The sequence below is a fragment of the Erinaceus europaeus genome, chromosome 16, assembly GCF_950295315.1.
Source record: "Erinaceus europaeus chromosome 16, mEriEur2.1, whole genome shotgun sequence".
Lineage (NCBI taxonomy): Eukaryota > Metazoa > Chordata > Mammalia > Eulipotyphla > Erinaceidae > Erinaceus > Erinaceus europaeus.
Window position 1 is genome coordinate 77,042,615 of NC_080177.1, and position 14,971 is coordinate 77,057,585.

Genomic DNA, 14,971 nt, shown 5'->3' on the forward strand with positions numbered 1-14,971 from the left:
GCCCCTACTCCTTACCTGCAAGGGGGAAGCTTCATGAGAGGTGAAGCAGGTCTGCAGGTGTCTATCTTTCTCTATCTCCTCCAACCCTCCCCTCTCAACTTCTGTCCTATCAAATAAATTATAAACAAACAAAGACAGTCCTACATGTAATAGCTACATCCAAAAAAAGTTTGAAAACTGTCTTTGTTTTTTACACTGATAAATGAAAAATTCTCCAGCTAAACACAGTATGCAAGGAGTTCTGTCATTGTTAAGCAGTAAAAGCAAAATGACTGACTGGAATGAGAAAAAAACAAACCGAGCTGAGATGCCACTAATGAAGAGGGGGGTCTGGTGGGTGTTTTCAGAGTCAGTGTTCTTACCTCTCCATCCCATTTCTGTTTAATGCCAATCAAAATACACCACTGGTTACAAGACAAGGAAGGGAGGGAGGGAGGGAGGAAGGAAGGGAAGAAGAGGGAGAAAAAGGAAGGAAGAGAGGGGGAAAGAAAGAAGGCAAGCAGTCCCCAGAAGGTCAGTTGTTCAGCGGGCCAAGCACCTGTCTTCCATGCCTGAGGCCCTGGGACTCATCGAGGACCGTCAGAGAACACTAAAGCTAAAAAAAGCTGGGACTTTCTGTCTATAGATGGTGAAACAATGCTTTGGTGTCTTCTCCCTCTCTGCCTCATAAAAATATAAAATAAAAAAACCAGGCCAGGAGCTCCATGGTAGAGCACGCCTGTAAGGCCCTGTGTTTGACCCCAGCACCACGTCTGAAAAGTAAGGAAGCGGTGCCTGTAAGCTGTTAACATAACTGGCCTGTTTGGAAGCAGACTACCACCGCAGATCAGGAAAATGTCAGTCCTGATTTGAGTATCATGTCACCTAATAATTGACCCCCACATTAAAAGAAAATTTTATGTATACACTTGTGCAACAGTTACTTCACGTACAGTAAATGGTTGAGAAAGGGAGACATGAAACGATTGCGAGATGGACAGTGTAACAGAGCTTGAGCAGTCTTGCTCTGTGGGAGCAGAGTGCTGGTGCAAACATGAGGCTCCTCTTCTTTTTTTATGTGTTGGATAGAGACAGCTAGACATCGAGAGGGAGAGGAGAGACAGAGGACAGAGAGACAACCGCAACACTGCTTCACCATTTGCAAAGCCTTCCCCTGCAGGTGGGGGCCGGGGACTCTATCCCAGGTCCACCACCACCTGGCCCTAGCAGATGCCTTCTCTACTAGGCCTCACCTGTCTGTTGCTGGTAGCGATGCACCAATTCTATCTTTAGACTCCATTTCCACACACGGACTGCCCATCAAATTAGGAGCTGACCTGCTTCACTGGCAAATCCTGCCATTCACAACAGGCTCTCGTTAGTTTACCAAGTGGCACGTGCCTCTTTACCTGACCCTGTCACCAAGAAGCAGGGCTCCAGCTGAAACGAAGAAAGAGGGGGGGAGGGGAGGGGGCGGGGACGGACGGAGACGACACATCTCCAATGGAAGCGTGAACTGCTTGCATCTGTGGAACACGTATGCTCTGGAGAATCCAATCTACTAGAGTGACAGGGTAAACAGAATCAGCTGCCTTCCTTTAACTATACTGGTGGCGACTCCCCCCCCCCTTTCGTTGCCCATGTTATTTTATCGTTGTTGTTATTATTGTTGTTACTGATGTCACTGTTATTGGATAGGACAGAGAGAAATCGAGAGAGGAGGAGAAGACAGAGACAGGGAGAGAAAGACAGAAACCCGCAGACCTGCTTCACGGCTAGTGAAGTGAACCCCTGCAGGTGAGGAGCCGCGGGCTCGAACCAGGATCCTTACACCAGTCCTTGAGCTTCGCGCCATGTGCGCTTAAACCATTGCACTACTGCTCGACCCCTGGTAAGTATTTTTGTCCAAAAAAAGGAGGACATAAAAAACCTCATTGGTTTACTTTATGTCAAGATGCTGAATAGGTTGATTTCCTTAGTCTTAGAGAACTTGTTTAATAGGAATCATGCACCGATGTGTTCTGGAACCTCACCTCTCCAGAGCTCCACCCCACTAAGGAAAGACAGGAACAGGCTGGGGGCATGGATTGACCTGCCCTGCCCATGCCCATGTCCAGCAGAAAAGCATTTACGGAATTAACTCCCACCTTTGGCATCCCCAAAAGAATTTTGGTCCATAAACCCAAAGGGGAAGAAATGTTAGTGGAAGATGATCAGAGGGCTCTGCCTCTAATTCCATCAAGACCCAGAGAGAGAAGAGAGAAAAAGAAATGACATTCAAAAGCAACAATAGCAGGAACCGGCGTAAAGATCCCAGTTCGAGCCCCCGGCTCCCCGCCTGCAGGGGAGTCTCTTCACAAGAGGTGAAGCAGGTCTGCAGGTGTCTGTCTCTCCCTTCCTCTCTCCATTTCTCTCTGTCCTATCCAACAACAATGACATCAATAACAACAATAACTACAGCAATAAAACAACAAGGGCAACAAAAGGGAATAAATAAATAAATACAAAAAAACAAAAGTAACAATAGGTGTGCCTTAGAAAGGAAGAAAAGGCAGGACAAAAAAAAAAAAAGCTGAAAATTTACACATATAGATAATTATAGAAATAATAGTCAATTCATATTTGTGACCTTGGGAGAACTACTGGTTTCTAATGGAGGGGAATGGGGACAGAGAACTCTGGTGGTGAGAACAGTATGGAATTATACCCTTATTATCTCATAATTTTGTAAGTCAATATTAAATCACTAACAAAAAAAGATGCTATCTGGTATAATCATTTTTTAATATTTATTTATTTATTTTCCCTTTTGTTACCCTTGTTGTTTTATTGTTGCAGTTATTATTATTGTTGTTATTGATGTCGTCGTTCTGGATAGGACAGAGAGAAATGGAGAGAAGGAGGGGAAGAGAGGGGGAAAGAAAGATAGACACCTGCAGACCTGCTTCACTGCCTGTGAAGCGACTCCCCTGCAGGTGGGGAGCCGGGGGCTCGAACCGGGATCCTTAGGCCGGTCCTTGCACTTTGCGTGGTATAATCATTTTAAAAAATATTTATCAGTGTGGTCCGGGAGGTGGCACAGCGAATAAAGCAATGGATTCTCGACCATAAGGTCCCAAGTTCATTCCCCGGCAGCACACTTACCAGAGTGATGTCTGGTTCCTTCTCTCTCTCATCTCTCATCTTTCTCATGAATAAATAAATTAAAAAAAATATTTATCAGTAAGAGAGAGGAGGAAAGAACCAGTGCATTACTCTGGCACATGTGATGCCAGGGGCTGAACTCCATCCAGACCTCACGCTTGAGGGTTCAATGCTTTATCCATTGTTCTGTCTCCTTGGTCACTATAATTATGGTTTTAAAAAAAAGATTTATTTAATGTATGTGTATGTGAGATAGTTTTACATAAGACAGAGAAGGCAAGGCGGAGAAGAAGACAGAGTACCACCTCCTCCTATTCCATTCCTCTAACCCCCCACCCCATAGAGGCAGAGAGACAGAGAGGCAGAGATAGAGAGCGAGAGAGAGAGAGAGAGAGAGAGAGAGAGAGAAAGAGAGACCATAGCAATGATGCTTCCTTCAGTGTAGTGATGCCCAGGTTCTAACCTGGGTTACACACATAGCAAAGTAGCATACTATCCAAGTGGGCTATTTCACAGGCCCTGAAAGATTTTATTTATTAACACGAGATAGGGAGGGGAGAGAAAATCAGAGCATCACCCTGGCACATGGAATGTCAGGGTCAAACTCAGGACGTCTAAGTCCAGCACCCTATTCACTGTGCCACTACCTAGGCCCTTAATTCTTCTTTAAAAGTCACCCTTCTATGGGGCCAGGCAGCGGCGCACCTGGTTGAGCACACATGCTACCATGTGCAGGGATTAGGTTCAAACTCCCTGCCCCCACCTGCAAGGGGGAAGCTTCATGAGTTCTGACACAAGGCTGCAGGTGTTTCTCTTTCTCTTCCTATCTCCCCATTCCCTCTCAATTTCTCTTTGTCCTATCAAAGGGGGGGGGGATGGCCTCCAGGAATGACGAATCTGACACAAAAGCATGGAATCCCAGTGATAACCCCGATGGAAATATAAATACACTTCTATTTAAAAAATATTACTCTTTTTTGGCCTTTGAAATTTGACTAGCTCTTCATGACTACAAGAAGAGGGGAAAGATGTAGTTTTCAGTTTGTGCAGGAGAGAAGCACGAAGGGGCAGCTGAATGGTAGGAGTGCCAGAGTGCTCCAGAGTGCTTGCTCACCAGGTATTAGGTGTTAGCTATTTGGCAGAGGCAAATAAATTAGGAGTGTCCTTTCAGAAGCAGCGAGCTGTTCACACGAGTTCTGGATGCATTGGAGGAGGAGGAGAAGGCCGCCGTGTGATTAATAATGCTGAGGTCTCTCTCACAGGAAGGTGGGACGTGTTCTGTCGCCCTGGCACAGGGCCGGCATACAGCAGAGCAGCTCCAGGGCAGCCTGCCAGGCTGGGCTTCTTCACTGTGCTCCAGGCCAGACTTCTGCGTAAGACAGACTGCTGGGCAATTAATAATTCGAGTCAAGGACTTGAGAAATATTTTTATTATCATTTTTAATGAGTGAGAGACCAGCGGACTTCTCATTTGATGTTGGGTCTTAAACTCCTGGAGCCTCACATACAGCAAGGCACTGGCTCTATTGGGCAATCTATCTGCCACTCCCAGAATTAATACTTTCTGATGTTTCTTTTCTTTTCTTTAATGAATTACATTCATTTATTTATTGGCTAGAGAAAGCCAGAAATTGAAGGGGGTGGGGGAGACGAAGAGGGACCTGCAGCCCTGCTTCACCACTCGTGAAGCTTCCCCCTGCCGGTGGGGAACAGGGGCTTGAACCCGGGCCCTTGCACATTGTAATGTGTGCCCTCAAACAGGTGTGCCACCTCCAGGCCCTCTTTCTGATGTTTCTTTCTTTTTTAAACTTTTTTTTTTAATTTTTAAAATTTATTTAGTTTATTTATTCCCTTTTGTTGCCCTTGTTGTTTTATTGTTGTAGTTATTATTGTTGTTGTCGTTGTTGGATAGGACAGAGAGAAATGGAGAGAGGAGGGGAAGACAGAGAGGAGGAGAGAAAGACAGACACCTGCAGACCTGCTTCACCGCCTGTGAAGCGACTCCCCTGCAGGTGGGGAGCCGGGGCTCGAACCGGGATCCTTATGCCGGTCCTTGTGCTTTGCGCCACCAGCGCTTAACCCACTGCGCTACAGCCCGACTCCCTTTTTAAAAATATTTATTTATTTATTTATTCATTCCCTTTTGTGGCCCTTGTTTTTCTGTTGTTATTGATGTCGTCGTTGCTGGATAGGACAGAGAGAAATGGAGAGAGGAGGGGAAGATAGAGAGGGGGAGAGAAAGACAGACACCTGCAGACCTGCTTCATCGCTCGAACCAGGGCTCGAACCAGGATCCTTAGGCGGGTCCTTGCACTTTGCGCCATGTGCGCTTAACCCGCTGCGCTACTGCCCGACTCCCCTTTTTGATGTTTCTAATGTAAGAGCACGTGGTGCTGTGGGTTGGATGAATATGGGTCTCTTGGAACCTTATCAGGATACCTGGTGGTTCTCAGAAGGTAGCATAATTGCATTAAGGCCTGCTGATAAGTCTCAGTCAACTTTTACAGGCAAGGTCAGGTAAGTGAGCCTTTAGTAGAAATTACACCTCTCTCTATCTCAACTTTTCTTCTCAGAAAGGGTTAGGTGGCTAAGAATAGTATGCCTTCCAACTGAATACTGAAAAAGATAATTTTTAAAAAATATTTATTTCCTTTTTGTTGCCCTTTTTTTTTATTGTTGTAGTTATTGTTGTTGATGCGTCATTGTTGGCTAGGACAGAGAGAAATGGAGAGAGGAGAGGAAGACAGAGAGGGGGAGAGAAAGACAGACACCTGCAGACCTACTTCACCGCCTGTGAAGGGACTCCCCTGCAGGTGGGGAGCCGGGGGCTCAAACCGGGATCCTTCTGCAGTCCTTGTGCTTTGTGCCACCTGTGCTTAACCCGCTGCGCTACTGCCCGACTCCCTGAAAAAGAGAATTTTATAGCAAACATTTTTTTTTCTTAAATTTTAGTAAGGTCCAATTCCAGAGAATGCTCTAAGGAGTAAAGAAAATCTAGGACTCAGTGCACAAGTAAAATGAGGACAGTTCCAATATGGAAAATAATTTTAATGGCTTTTCACTCTTTTTAAGGGGAGGAAAGAAAAAAAAAAGAGAAACATCCAGTCAACAGATTTATTTTCAGAATATAAAACATCAAGCAGGAACATAAAATATGGGAAGTGTCAGCCATGATGCCTGAAGATTGAAAGCAGAAGTAGGAAAATCTTAATTGTCAGGCACTTGAAAAACGTTGTATTCAGGTGAAAACCTGTGTTTCTCCATCAACTCTCCTTGCCCTGCCCTCTTTTCAGAACAAAACAGGACTAGGTTTCAAATATTCAGTCCTTTCCACCATCCCTTTCCCTGTAAGGAAACAACAAAACAAAACCAAGCCAACAACAGCAACAATTCCCCAAAATCCTTGTGTTTAGTGAGTGAAAGAACGTCAATCACTTATCTGTACATCGCCTCCTTTCCCAAGGACCTCACAGGTCTGCTTGTTTTCACATTGTTCCCTTTCCTAGAGTAAAATCATCTGAATGAAAGGCAATCTTGTCAAAGCAGTGGACTAATACTCTTGGAGGGAAAACTTCTGTTAGATATTCATAAACTGGTATAATGGAGAAAGCAATGGATTCTCAAGCACGAGGGCCCGAGTTTGATTCCCGGCAACATATGTGCCAAAGTGATGTCTGGTTTTCTCTCTCTCCTCTTCACTCGTTATCTAAATATTAAAAAAAAAAAAAAACTCATGAATTTGTGCAGACCATTCATACTTCAGTGCTTTAAATACATATATTGGGTTGTGGGAAAAGTCATGACATATTTTTGCATAGAAAAATATATTATGACTTTTCTGACAACCCAACAGTAATAGGTCATGATAAAACACTCATTATGACCAAAAACTAGCAGTCTCACACAGCCTTAAATTCCTCATCCATGGGAGTCAGGCGGTAGCACAGCGGGTTAAACGCAGGTGGCACAAAGTGCAAGGACCGGCCTAAGGATCCTGCTTCAAGCCCCCAGCTCCCCACCTACAGGGGAGTCGCTTCACAAGCGGTGAAGCAGGTCTGCAGGTATCTATCTTTCTCTCCCCCTGTCTTCCCCTCCTCTCTCCATTTCTCTCTGTCCTATCCAACAACAACATCAATTAATAACTACAACAATAAAAAAAGGGCAACAAAAGGGAATAAATAAATTTATATTAAAAATTCCTCATCCATAAAGAACTTAGGGCCAGGCAGTGGTATTAGTTAATTGCACACATTACAGTGCACAAGGACCCAGGTTCAAGCTCCTGGTCCCCACATGCAGGGGAAAGCTTCAGGAGACTGTAGGTGTCTCTGTCTCTTTCTCTATCTCCCCCCTCCCCTCAATTTCTTTCTCTCTCTATCCAATAATAAATAAATATATTAAATTAAATTCATCATAAAATACTCCAGTGATTATCTATCAACTAGTAGTCAAAGTGACTTGATCAGCACACAAAACATCTTGCCCCAAACTAGACTGAGTAATTTCTCTAAGATTTCAATCTCAGGGACCTCAGGCTAAAATCACAATGTAGATCCTTTCAAATGATTTGGATATTAAGATAATTTTCTTGCTTAGAACATTCCCACTTCAAGGTTCTGGGAGTAGCTAGTCTTTTTAGGATAAAGGGCTTGTGTTCTTGACCCTCTGGGCAGGGAAAGAGTTACATCTTCACAATGAGAAGCCAATAAGAACCTCTCTTGATTATAATTTAGATAAGAACCACTGGATTGAATAATAATGTCTGAAACTCCCCGGGCTGTTTCACCTTGAGACGTCCATCACTGGGTTAAACATGATGCTAATTGCATTTGGATTGATTAATTTCTCTCACTCCTGTCTATTCGAATAACGCTTAACAAAATAATCATAGCACCCAGAGCCAAATCTTTTGCGTCAAAGGAATGAAGCCATCAGGACAGGCAGAGTTGAAAGAAATGAAGATGACCCGTAATTACTGCTACGGCGGTATCATTACCATATCATACAGGATGAGTGTGGGGAGAGGGAGACGAGGAGGGGCTGACATTATTAGTACTTTCTAATGGAGCCCTATAATCTAAGGATTGCGATGTGATATCAAGTAGAACACACAGAAATACAGAACTTTTTTAAAAAACCATACAAATCTTGCTCATGAAACTACAAAATCCAGCAAACACTGAGGCGTGAGATACATCAAGTGTCTTGGTCTGCAAGCAGGTATTATTCACGCCACTATTTTCTTTTTTTTTTTACCACAAGATCACTTTGTGTCTGACTTGCATAGAGATTTAAGATGCTGTCTCCGGAGTCGGGCGGTAGTGCAGCTTAATAAGCACACGTGGCGCAAAGCGCAAGGACCGGCAGAAGGATCCTGGTTCGAGCCCTTGGCTCCCCACCTGCAGGGGAGTCGCCTCACAGGCGGTGAAGCAGGTCTGCAGGTGTCTGTCTTTCTCTCCCCCTCTCTGTCTTCCCCTCCTCTCTCCATTTCTCTCTGTGCTATCCAACAACGACGACAACAATAATAACTACAATAATAAAGAAACATGGGGAACAAAAGGGAATAAATTAATTAATTAAAAAAAAAAAGATGCTGTCTTCATACCACAAGCATTTCCACAGTTGTGGAGAGCTTTTCTTTAAGTCGTAGAATAGCATCACTTTAATCTTATTAGATGTGGTCTTATTTGCAAAGTCTCTTAACTAGATGCAGAGCTATCCCAGCTTTTAAAATCAAATTTGAAAACCTGCATCTTTCAAGGAGTTTGTCCATTTCATCTAAAGCATCAAATTTATTGAACAAAGATTCCTTCTTCTTCTGTTGTCTGTAGTATCAAGAATGATGCCTTTCATTACAGTTATTAGTACCCTGTGCCTGTCAATTTTCACTTGATCAATTTAACTATAGGACTCTCCGTTATACTTACCTTTTCAAAGCATAAGCATTTACAGTTCACTAATTTTAAAGTTTTGATGATCAATCTCTCTTATCATTTATGAAATGACACTCTCCCTAGTACTAGTTCAAAACTCCACTCTGACACTTTTAAGTATAACAACTTCATTTTTTTTAAGTTTGCATGGAATATATATATTCCTTTTCCCCAATTTTTAAAATTATCTTATTTTGTTTGATAGAAACAGCCAGAAATCAAGAGGGAAGGGGTTAATAGAGAGAGAGGCAGAGAGAGACACCTGCAACACTACTTCACCACTTGCAAAGCTTTCCCCCTGTAGGTGGGGACCAGGGACTTGAACTTGGGTCCTTGTGCACTATAATGTGTGTGTTCAATCAGGTGCGCCACCACCTGGCCCCAGAATACACAGCCTTAAATTCCTCATCCATGGGAGGTGGGTGGTAGCACAGCAGGTTAAGCGCAGGTGGCGCAAAATGCAAGGACCAGCCTAAGGATCCTGGTTCAAGTCCCCAGCTCCCCACCTGCAGGGGAGTCACTTCACAAGCAGTGAAGCTAGTCTGCAGGTGTCTGTCTTTCTCTCCCCGTCTTCCCCTCCTCTCTCCATTTCTCTCTGTCCTATCCAACAATAATGACATCAGTAACCATAACAATGTTAAACAAGGGCAACAAAAGGGAAAATAAATGAATAAATAAATATAAAAAATTAAATTAAAAAAAAGAAAACAGGACTCAGAAAAAGGGGGATAACCCTCTGAGAAGTAGAATACCTCTCAGAATTAGAAGGAAAAAAAAGAGAAAACAAAACAAAGGACTTCAATATTAAGAGAAAGACAGAAGAAAGTCTATTCAAGGAAACTTAAGTATTCCTGATAAATCAGAAACTTCTCTTGAAAGAAGAGTAATTGACAGTAACAACACTAAGAATTTAGAGACCAAACCCAGAAGACTCCTGCCGGAATTGAAACTGAGACTGTACTCTGCCACACGCGCTTAACCCACTGCGCTACCGCTGGACTCCTACTTCTACCCAAATTTTAACAGCTTTCTCTATCCAGAAATTCTGTTATTAATCAAGGCATTCAGATTAAGTAATTTCCTCTGATCCAAAACAATGCTTGAAGAACTGGCTAATTTTTCCATCAGAAATAGCTAAAGGACCAGGTGGTGGCACACCTGGTTGAGTGCACACATTATTATAGGGCACAAGGACCCAGGTTCACTGCCCTGGTCCACCTGCAGTGGGAAGCTTCATGCAGGTGGCTCTCCCTCTACCTCTCTATTTCCCCCTTCCCTCTCAATTTCTCCCTGTGTCTATCCAAAAGAAAGGGGGGTGGGGGAGGAATATTTATTAATTAAAGGCAAGTACTAGTAGCATTGCTATTCCTCACTAAGAAATAACTGTCACATTAGAGAGGATTATATGATTGTGAATAATCAGAATATTGCAAAATTAGAACAATTCAATATGGAGATTTTTTGTGAGACGATGTTTTAAGGGAGGAATGTTGGATGTGACAAGCAACATAGAGGTCTAAGATGTTAATTACAGAATGTTTAGCTAGTATTACTGTTTCTTATGTAACGTGGTGTTATAAAAATTCTCCATACTCAATGTGAGTGGGGAGGCTCAGAGCATAATGCACAGACTTGTGAGGTCCCAGATTTTATTCCCAGCATCTCACATAAGACTGTTTATTTTATAGAACTTCTGCTCAAAGTTATAAGAAGTAAAACCTTTTAAAAATATATTTATTTATTTATTTTCCCTTTTGTTGCCCTTGTTTTACTGTTGTTGTTATTGATGTCCTCATTGTTGGCTAGGACAAAGCAATGGAGAGAGGAGGGGAAGACAGAGAGGGGGAGAGAAAGACAGACACCTGTAGACCTGCTTAACTACCTGTGAAGTGACTCCCCTGCAGGTAGGGAGACAGGGGCTTGAACCAGGATCCTCAGGCCGGTCCTTGCTCTTTGTGCCACCTGTGTTTAACCCGTTGTGCCACCGCCCAACTTGCAGAAGTAAAGTCTTTTAATCCTTATGATGAAATGAATACTTGAGTTCTGAGCTCCCACCTAACCCCCACAGCATCTGAAGTAATCTAAAGTTGGTCTAAGAGCTCTGCCCAAGCATTCCCATCAGTGGCAAACTTGCTACTTGTTTTGAGAGTACCTTTGGAGAGCTCTTTCTTATAAATGTCAAAAACCAAAGAAGAAATAAAGACACAAGCGGCACCTGGCCCCGTGGTTACTAATTCTGTGCTCTGGAACAGGACATGGATAAGTGGACACAAAATGGGATGCTATGAGTTTAATCAAAAGCAAAGTAGGGACAGTTTCAGGACGACTCAGTCCGTTAGTCAGTTAGTCCTAGGCCAATTAAATAGCCATGACACTGACTCCTTGTCATTTTCCTTGATATTAGAGGATTCTGGTCAGACTCAAGGGATTTACAGAAATTGGACGATTCTCTTGTACTTGCAGGTTTCAGTATTTCTTCAGATGAAATACACACTAACAGGAAATACCAAGTGATTCTAGAGCCAAACAAGGATGATCCATTAAAAAGACAAGTGACAGCTCAACCCTCTCTCCAGGAACATTTGTTACCTACGTTTTTATCCTTCAGGGATTTTAGTTGAGTGACATTTGTCGTAGGTTGATAATTAGTTTTTCTTTCTTTCTTTCTGTTTTAAGCAGAAGAGGCCAGTGTGGGTCTCCTCCCCATGAGAGACACTAGTCTGAGTGATTTTGGGAATAGCTGCCATGATCAGATTTGCACTGTGACTCCTGAATGCTTGAGTTATTCCAGCAACACCTGCTCTCCAGCCGCGCCACCTGGGACTGACAGAAAAAGGATGCTTCATTCCACTCTCCCTGGAGAGATCACTCAGACATAGTGTTAAATGTACAGCTCAACGCCATGTAAAAAAGTAAAATTCCAATCATCAAAACCTACCAGTTACCAGAAATAAATATATAAAGGGCTCTAGCACTAGAAATAAGCACAGGACTAAAATTTTTTCAAGTAAACTGCATCCCAACTAAAATACTTGGAAAAGTATCATTTATATTGTAAGGGAGGAAGATTGGAAGGAATGAAATTCCTAAATCAAATCATGTCATCAACATACTACGAAGGGCTTGAGTTTTAGGTTCTATTTTCTGTGAAACTTACTTTGTAAGCAATCACATTTTTTCTGGTACTAAAATAAATTACTTTATTTGAAGGAGTGATACAAATGGGAGATTTAAGTAAGATGTTTTGGTACAACTTACAGAAAACATAAAGGTAACTCCATATCTGCACTATCTTGGTGACTAAGTTATTTTATTTCAAAATATTAGCCTTTTCTCTCCCCCAAAGAAGTACACGCCTTTTATTTATTTATTTAAAGTTTTCTTTTTAAAATATTTTTTAATTTATTCCCTTTTGTTGCCCTTGCTGTAGTTATTGTTGTTATTGATGTCATTGTTGTTGGATAGGACAGAGAGAAATGGAGAGAGGCGGGGAAGACAGAGACGGGGAGAGAAAGACAGACACCTGCAGAACTGCTTCACCACCCGAACTGGGATCCTTATGCCGGTCCTCGCACTTTGCATCATGTGCGCTTAACCCATTGTGCTACCACCCGACTCCTAGTACATGTCTTTTATTCCTAGCCTGTTCACACATATTTTCTGTTCTGGTTTCCATTCATTTTCCTATTAAGCATTATTATTATTTTAAATTTTTTATCATCTTTATTAATTGGATAGACAGCCAGAAATCAAGAAGGTAGGGGGAGATAGAAAGGGAGACAGAGGGAGTTGGGTGGTAGTGCAACGGGTTAAGCGCACTTGGCGCAAAGCGCAAGGACCGGTGTAAGGATCCCAGTTCGAGCCCCCAGCTCCCCATCTGCAGGGGGAGTCACTTCACAGACAGTGAAGCAGGTCTGCAGGTGTCTGTCTTTCTCTCCCCCTCTCAGTCTTCCCCTCCTCTCTCTATTTCTCTCTGTCCTATCCAACAACGACAACATCAGTAAGAACAATAATAACGACAACAATAAAACAACAAGGGCAACAAAAAGGAATAAATAAAAATAAATTAAAAAAAAAGAAAGGGAGACAGAGACACCTCCAGCTCAAACCCAAGTCCTTACACACTGTAACATGTGCACTCAACCAGGTGCGCCACCACCTGGCCCTATTAAGCATTATTGAACCTGTGGAATCTCTGTTACAATATACAGTCTCGCTACTACTTATTTCACCTGTTTTCAAAACTTAAAAGTTATACACACACGTTTCAAAAGTCAAATAAAGCTAGGGTTAAGGGGTGGCCAGCAGCAGAACGTGTGCTTTTCATGCAAGAGTTTTGCAACAAGTCACAAAACAAGAGGAAGTCGGTCAACATGACTATACGACTGTTATTTATAGCCAAGCCATGCAGTCAGCTATGATTTACCTTTCCTTTCTCATGGACTGTGTTTCCCTGGGCTCTGCAGCAAGCTCACCTCTGCCCACCGGCTCAGTGTTAAGTTTGCTGACAGAGTGTGATGTAGTAGGAGACTCAGGCTGGAAGCAGAAACAAGGGATTTTGTGCTTCCTTCTAACTATGTTTTTGTTTTTTGCTAAGCATTAAGCAGGCTGGCACGCAAGGATTCCAGCACTGACTGTTCGCATGGGCAACTTAGACCCCAAAGTTCACTGTCAGGGCTTCTTCCAAGCAAGCGTCTTCACCACCCACCCGTACCGTGGCTACCCCTACAGTTCACCAGGCCCTGGCAGAGGGTAGGATCTTGAGGCAGCTATGAACTTTCTTCACAGGTGTGGATCTCAGTCTGGGGACCCTCTTCGGGACCCTCTTCTTTAGCTCTAGGGAAGAGGGTGTATGTGTGTGTGTGTTCTGGCTCTTTCAGAAGTTAATCACCTTTCACCTAATTAACAATTTTTTAATTTCTTTTTTTAAAATATTTGTTGATTGTTGTTGATGTCGCCATTGTTAGGTAGGACAGAGAGAAATGGAGAGAGGAGGGGAAGACAGAGGGGGAGAGAAAGACAGACACCTGCAGACCTGCTTCACCGCCTGTGAAGTGACTCCCCTGCAGGTGGGGAGCCAGGGGCTCGAACCAGGGTCCTTAGCGCTGGTCCTTGCACTTTGTGCCACGTGCGCTTAACCCGCTGCGCTACCACCCGACTCCCTCTTTCTGATTTCTTATTTATTACTATTATTATTATTTTGTGAGTCAGAGAAGTAGCTCACTGGGTAGGGCACAAGTCTTGCCATGCACACAGCCCAGGCTTAAGCCCCAGCAGTACATGGAAGTGCTCCAAAGTAAGTTTTGGTGGTATGGTATCTCTCCTTCTTGTCTCTGGGTAAATGAAAAATCAACCTGGAGCAATGGAATTGCACACACACAAGGCTCCACTTCCACACTTAAAAAAAAAAAAAAAGCAAAACATTGTATTTCAAGATTTTCCTTTTTGTATTATTTCTGACTGAATTCTTATTGATACCCAGAGAATAAATACATGGAACATATGTTATACTAAGTAAAGGCAATCCCCAAATCCTAATGTTAAAAATACATTACTGTCGGGAGTCGGGCGGTAGCAGAGTGGGACAAAGCACAAGGACCAGCGTAAGGATCCCTGTTCGAGCCGCGGCTCCCCACCTGCAGGGGGGTCACGTCACAAGTGGTGAAGCAGGTCTGCAGGTGTCTATCTTTCTCTCCCCCCCTGTCTTCCCCTCCTCTCTCCATTTCTCTCTGTCCTATCTAACAATGACGACATCAATAACAACTACAACAATAAAAAATAAAACAAGGGTACAACAAAAGGGAAAATAAATAAATTAAAAGACATTACTGTCATAAATCTACAGAAACTCCTAAAGCATCAATCCTGGGTAAGAAAACCATAAATATAAGGCCACACAACCCTGAGTACTAACC

The 14,971-nt window shown here is 43.0% G+C and overlaps 1 protein-coding gene across 3 annotated transcripts in view; it reads right to left on the minus strand.

Annotated features, from left to right (window-relative positions):
• LIN52 (lin-52 DREAM MuvB core complex component) overlaps window positions 1-14,971 on the minus strand; it is a 102,176-nt gene that overhangs the window by 15,572 nt on the left and 71,633 nt on the right. The window contains exon 6 of one of the 3 annotated variants that reach the window (XM_060175482.1): window positions 4,267-4,506. The exons of the other annotated variants lie outside the window; for them this stretch is intronic. Within the exon in view, the coding sequence (XP_060031465.1) occupies window positions 4,277-4,506 (230 nt within the window). The 3' untranslated portion in view covers window positions 4,267-4,276. Of the gene's footprint in view, window positions 1-4,266; window positions 4,507-14,971 lie in introns of those variants that run through there. 3 annotated transcript variants of the gene reach the window in all.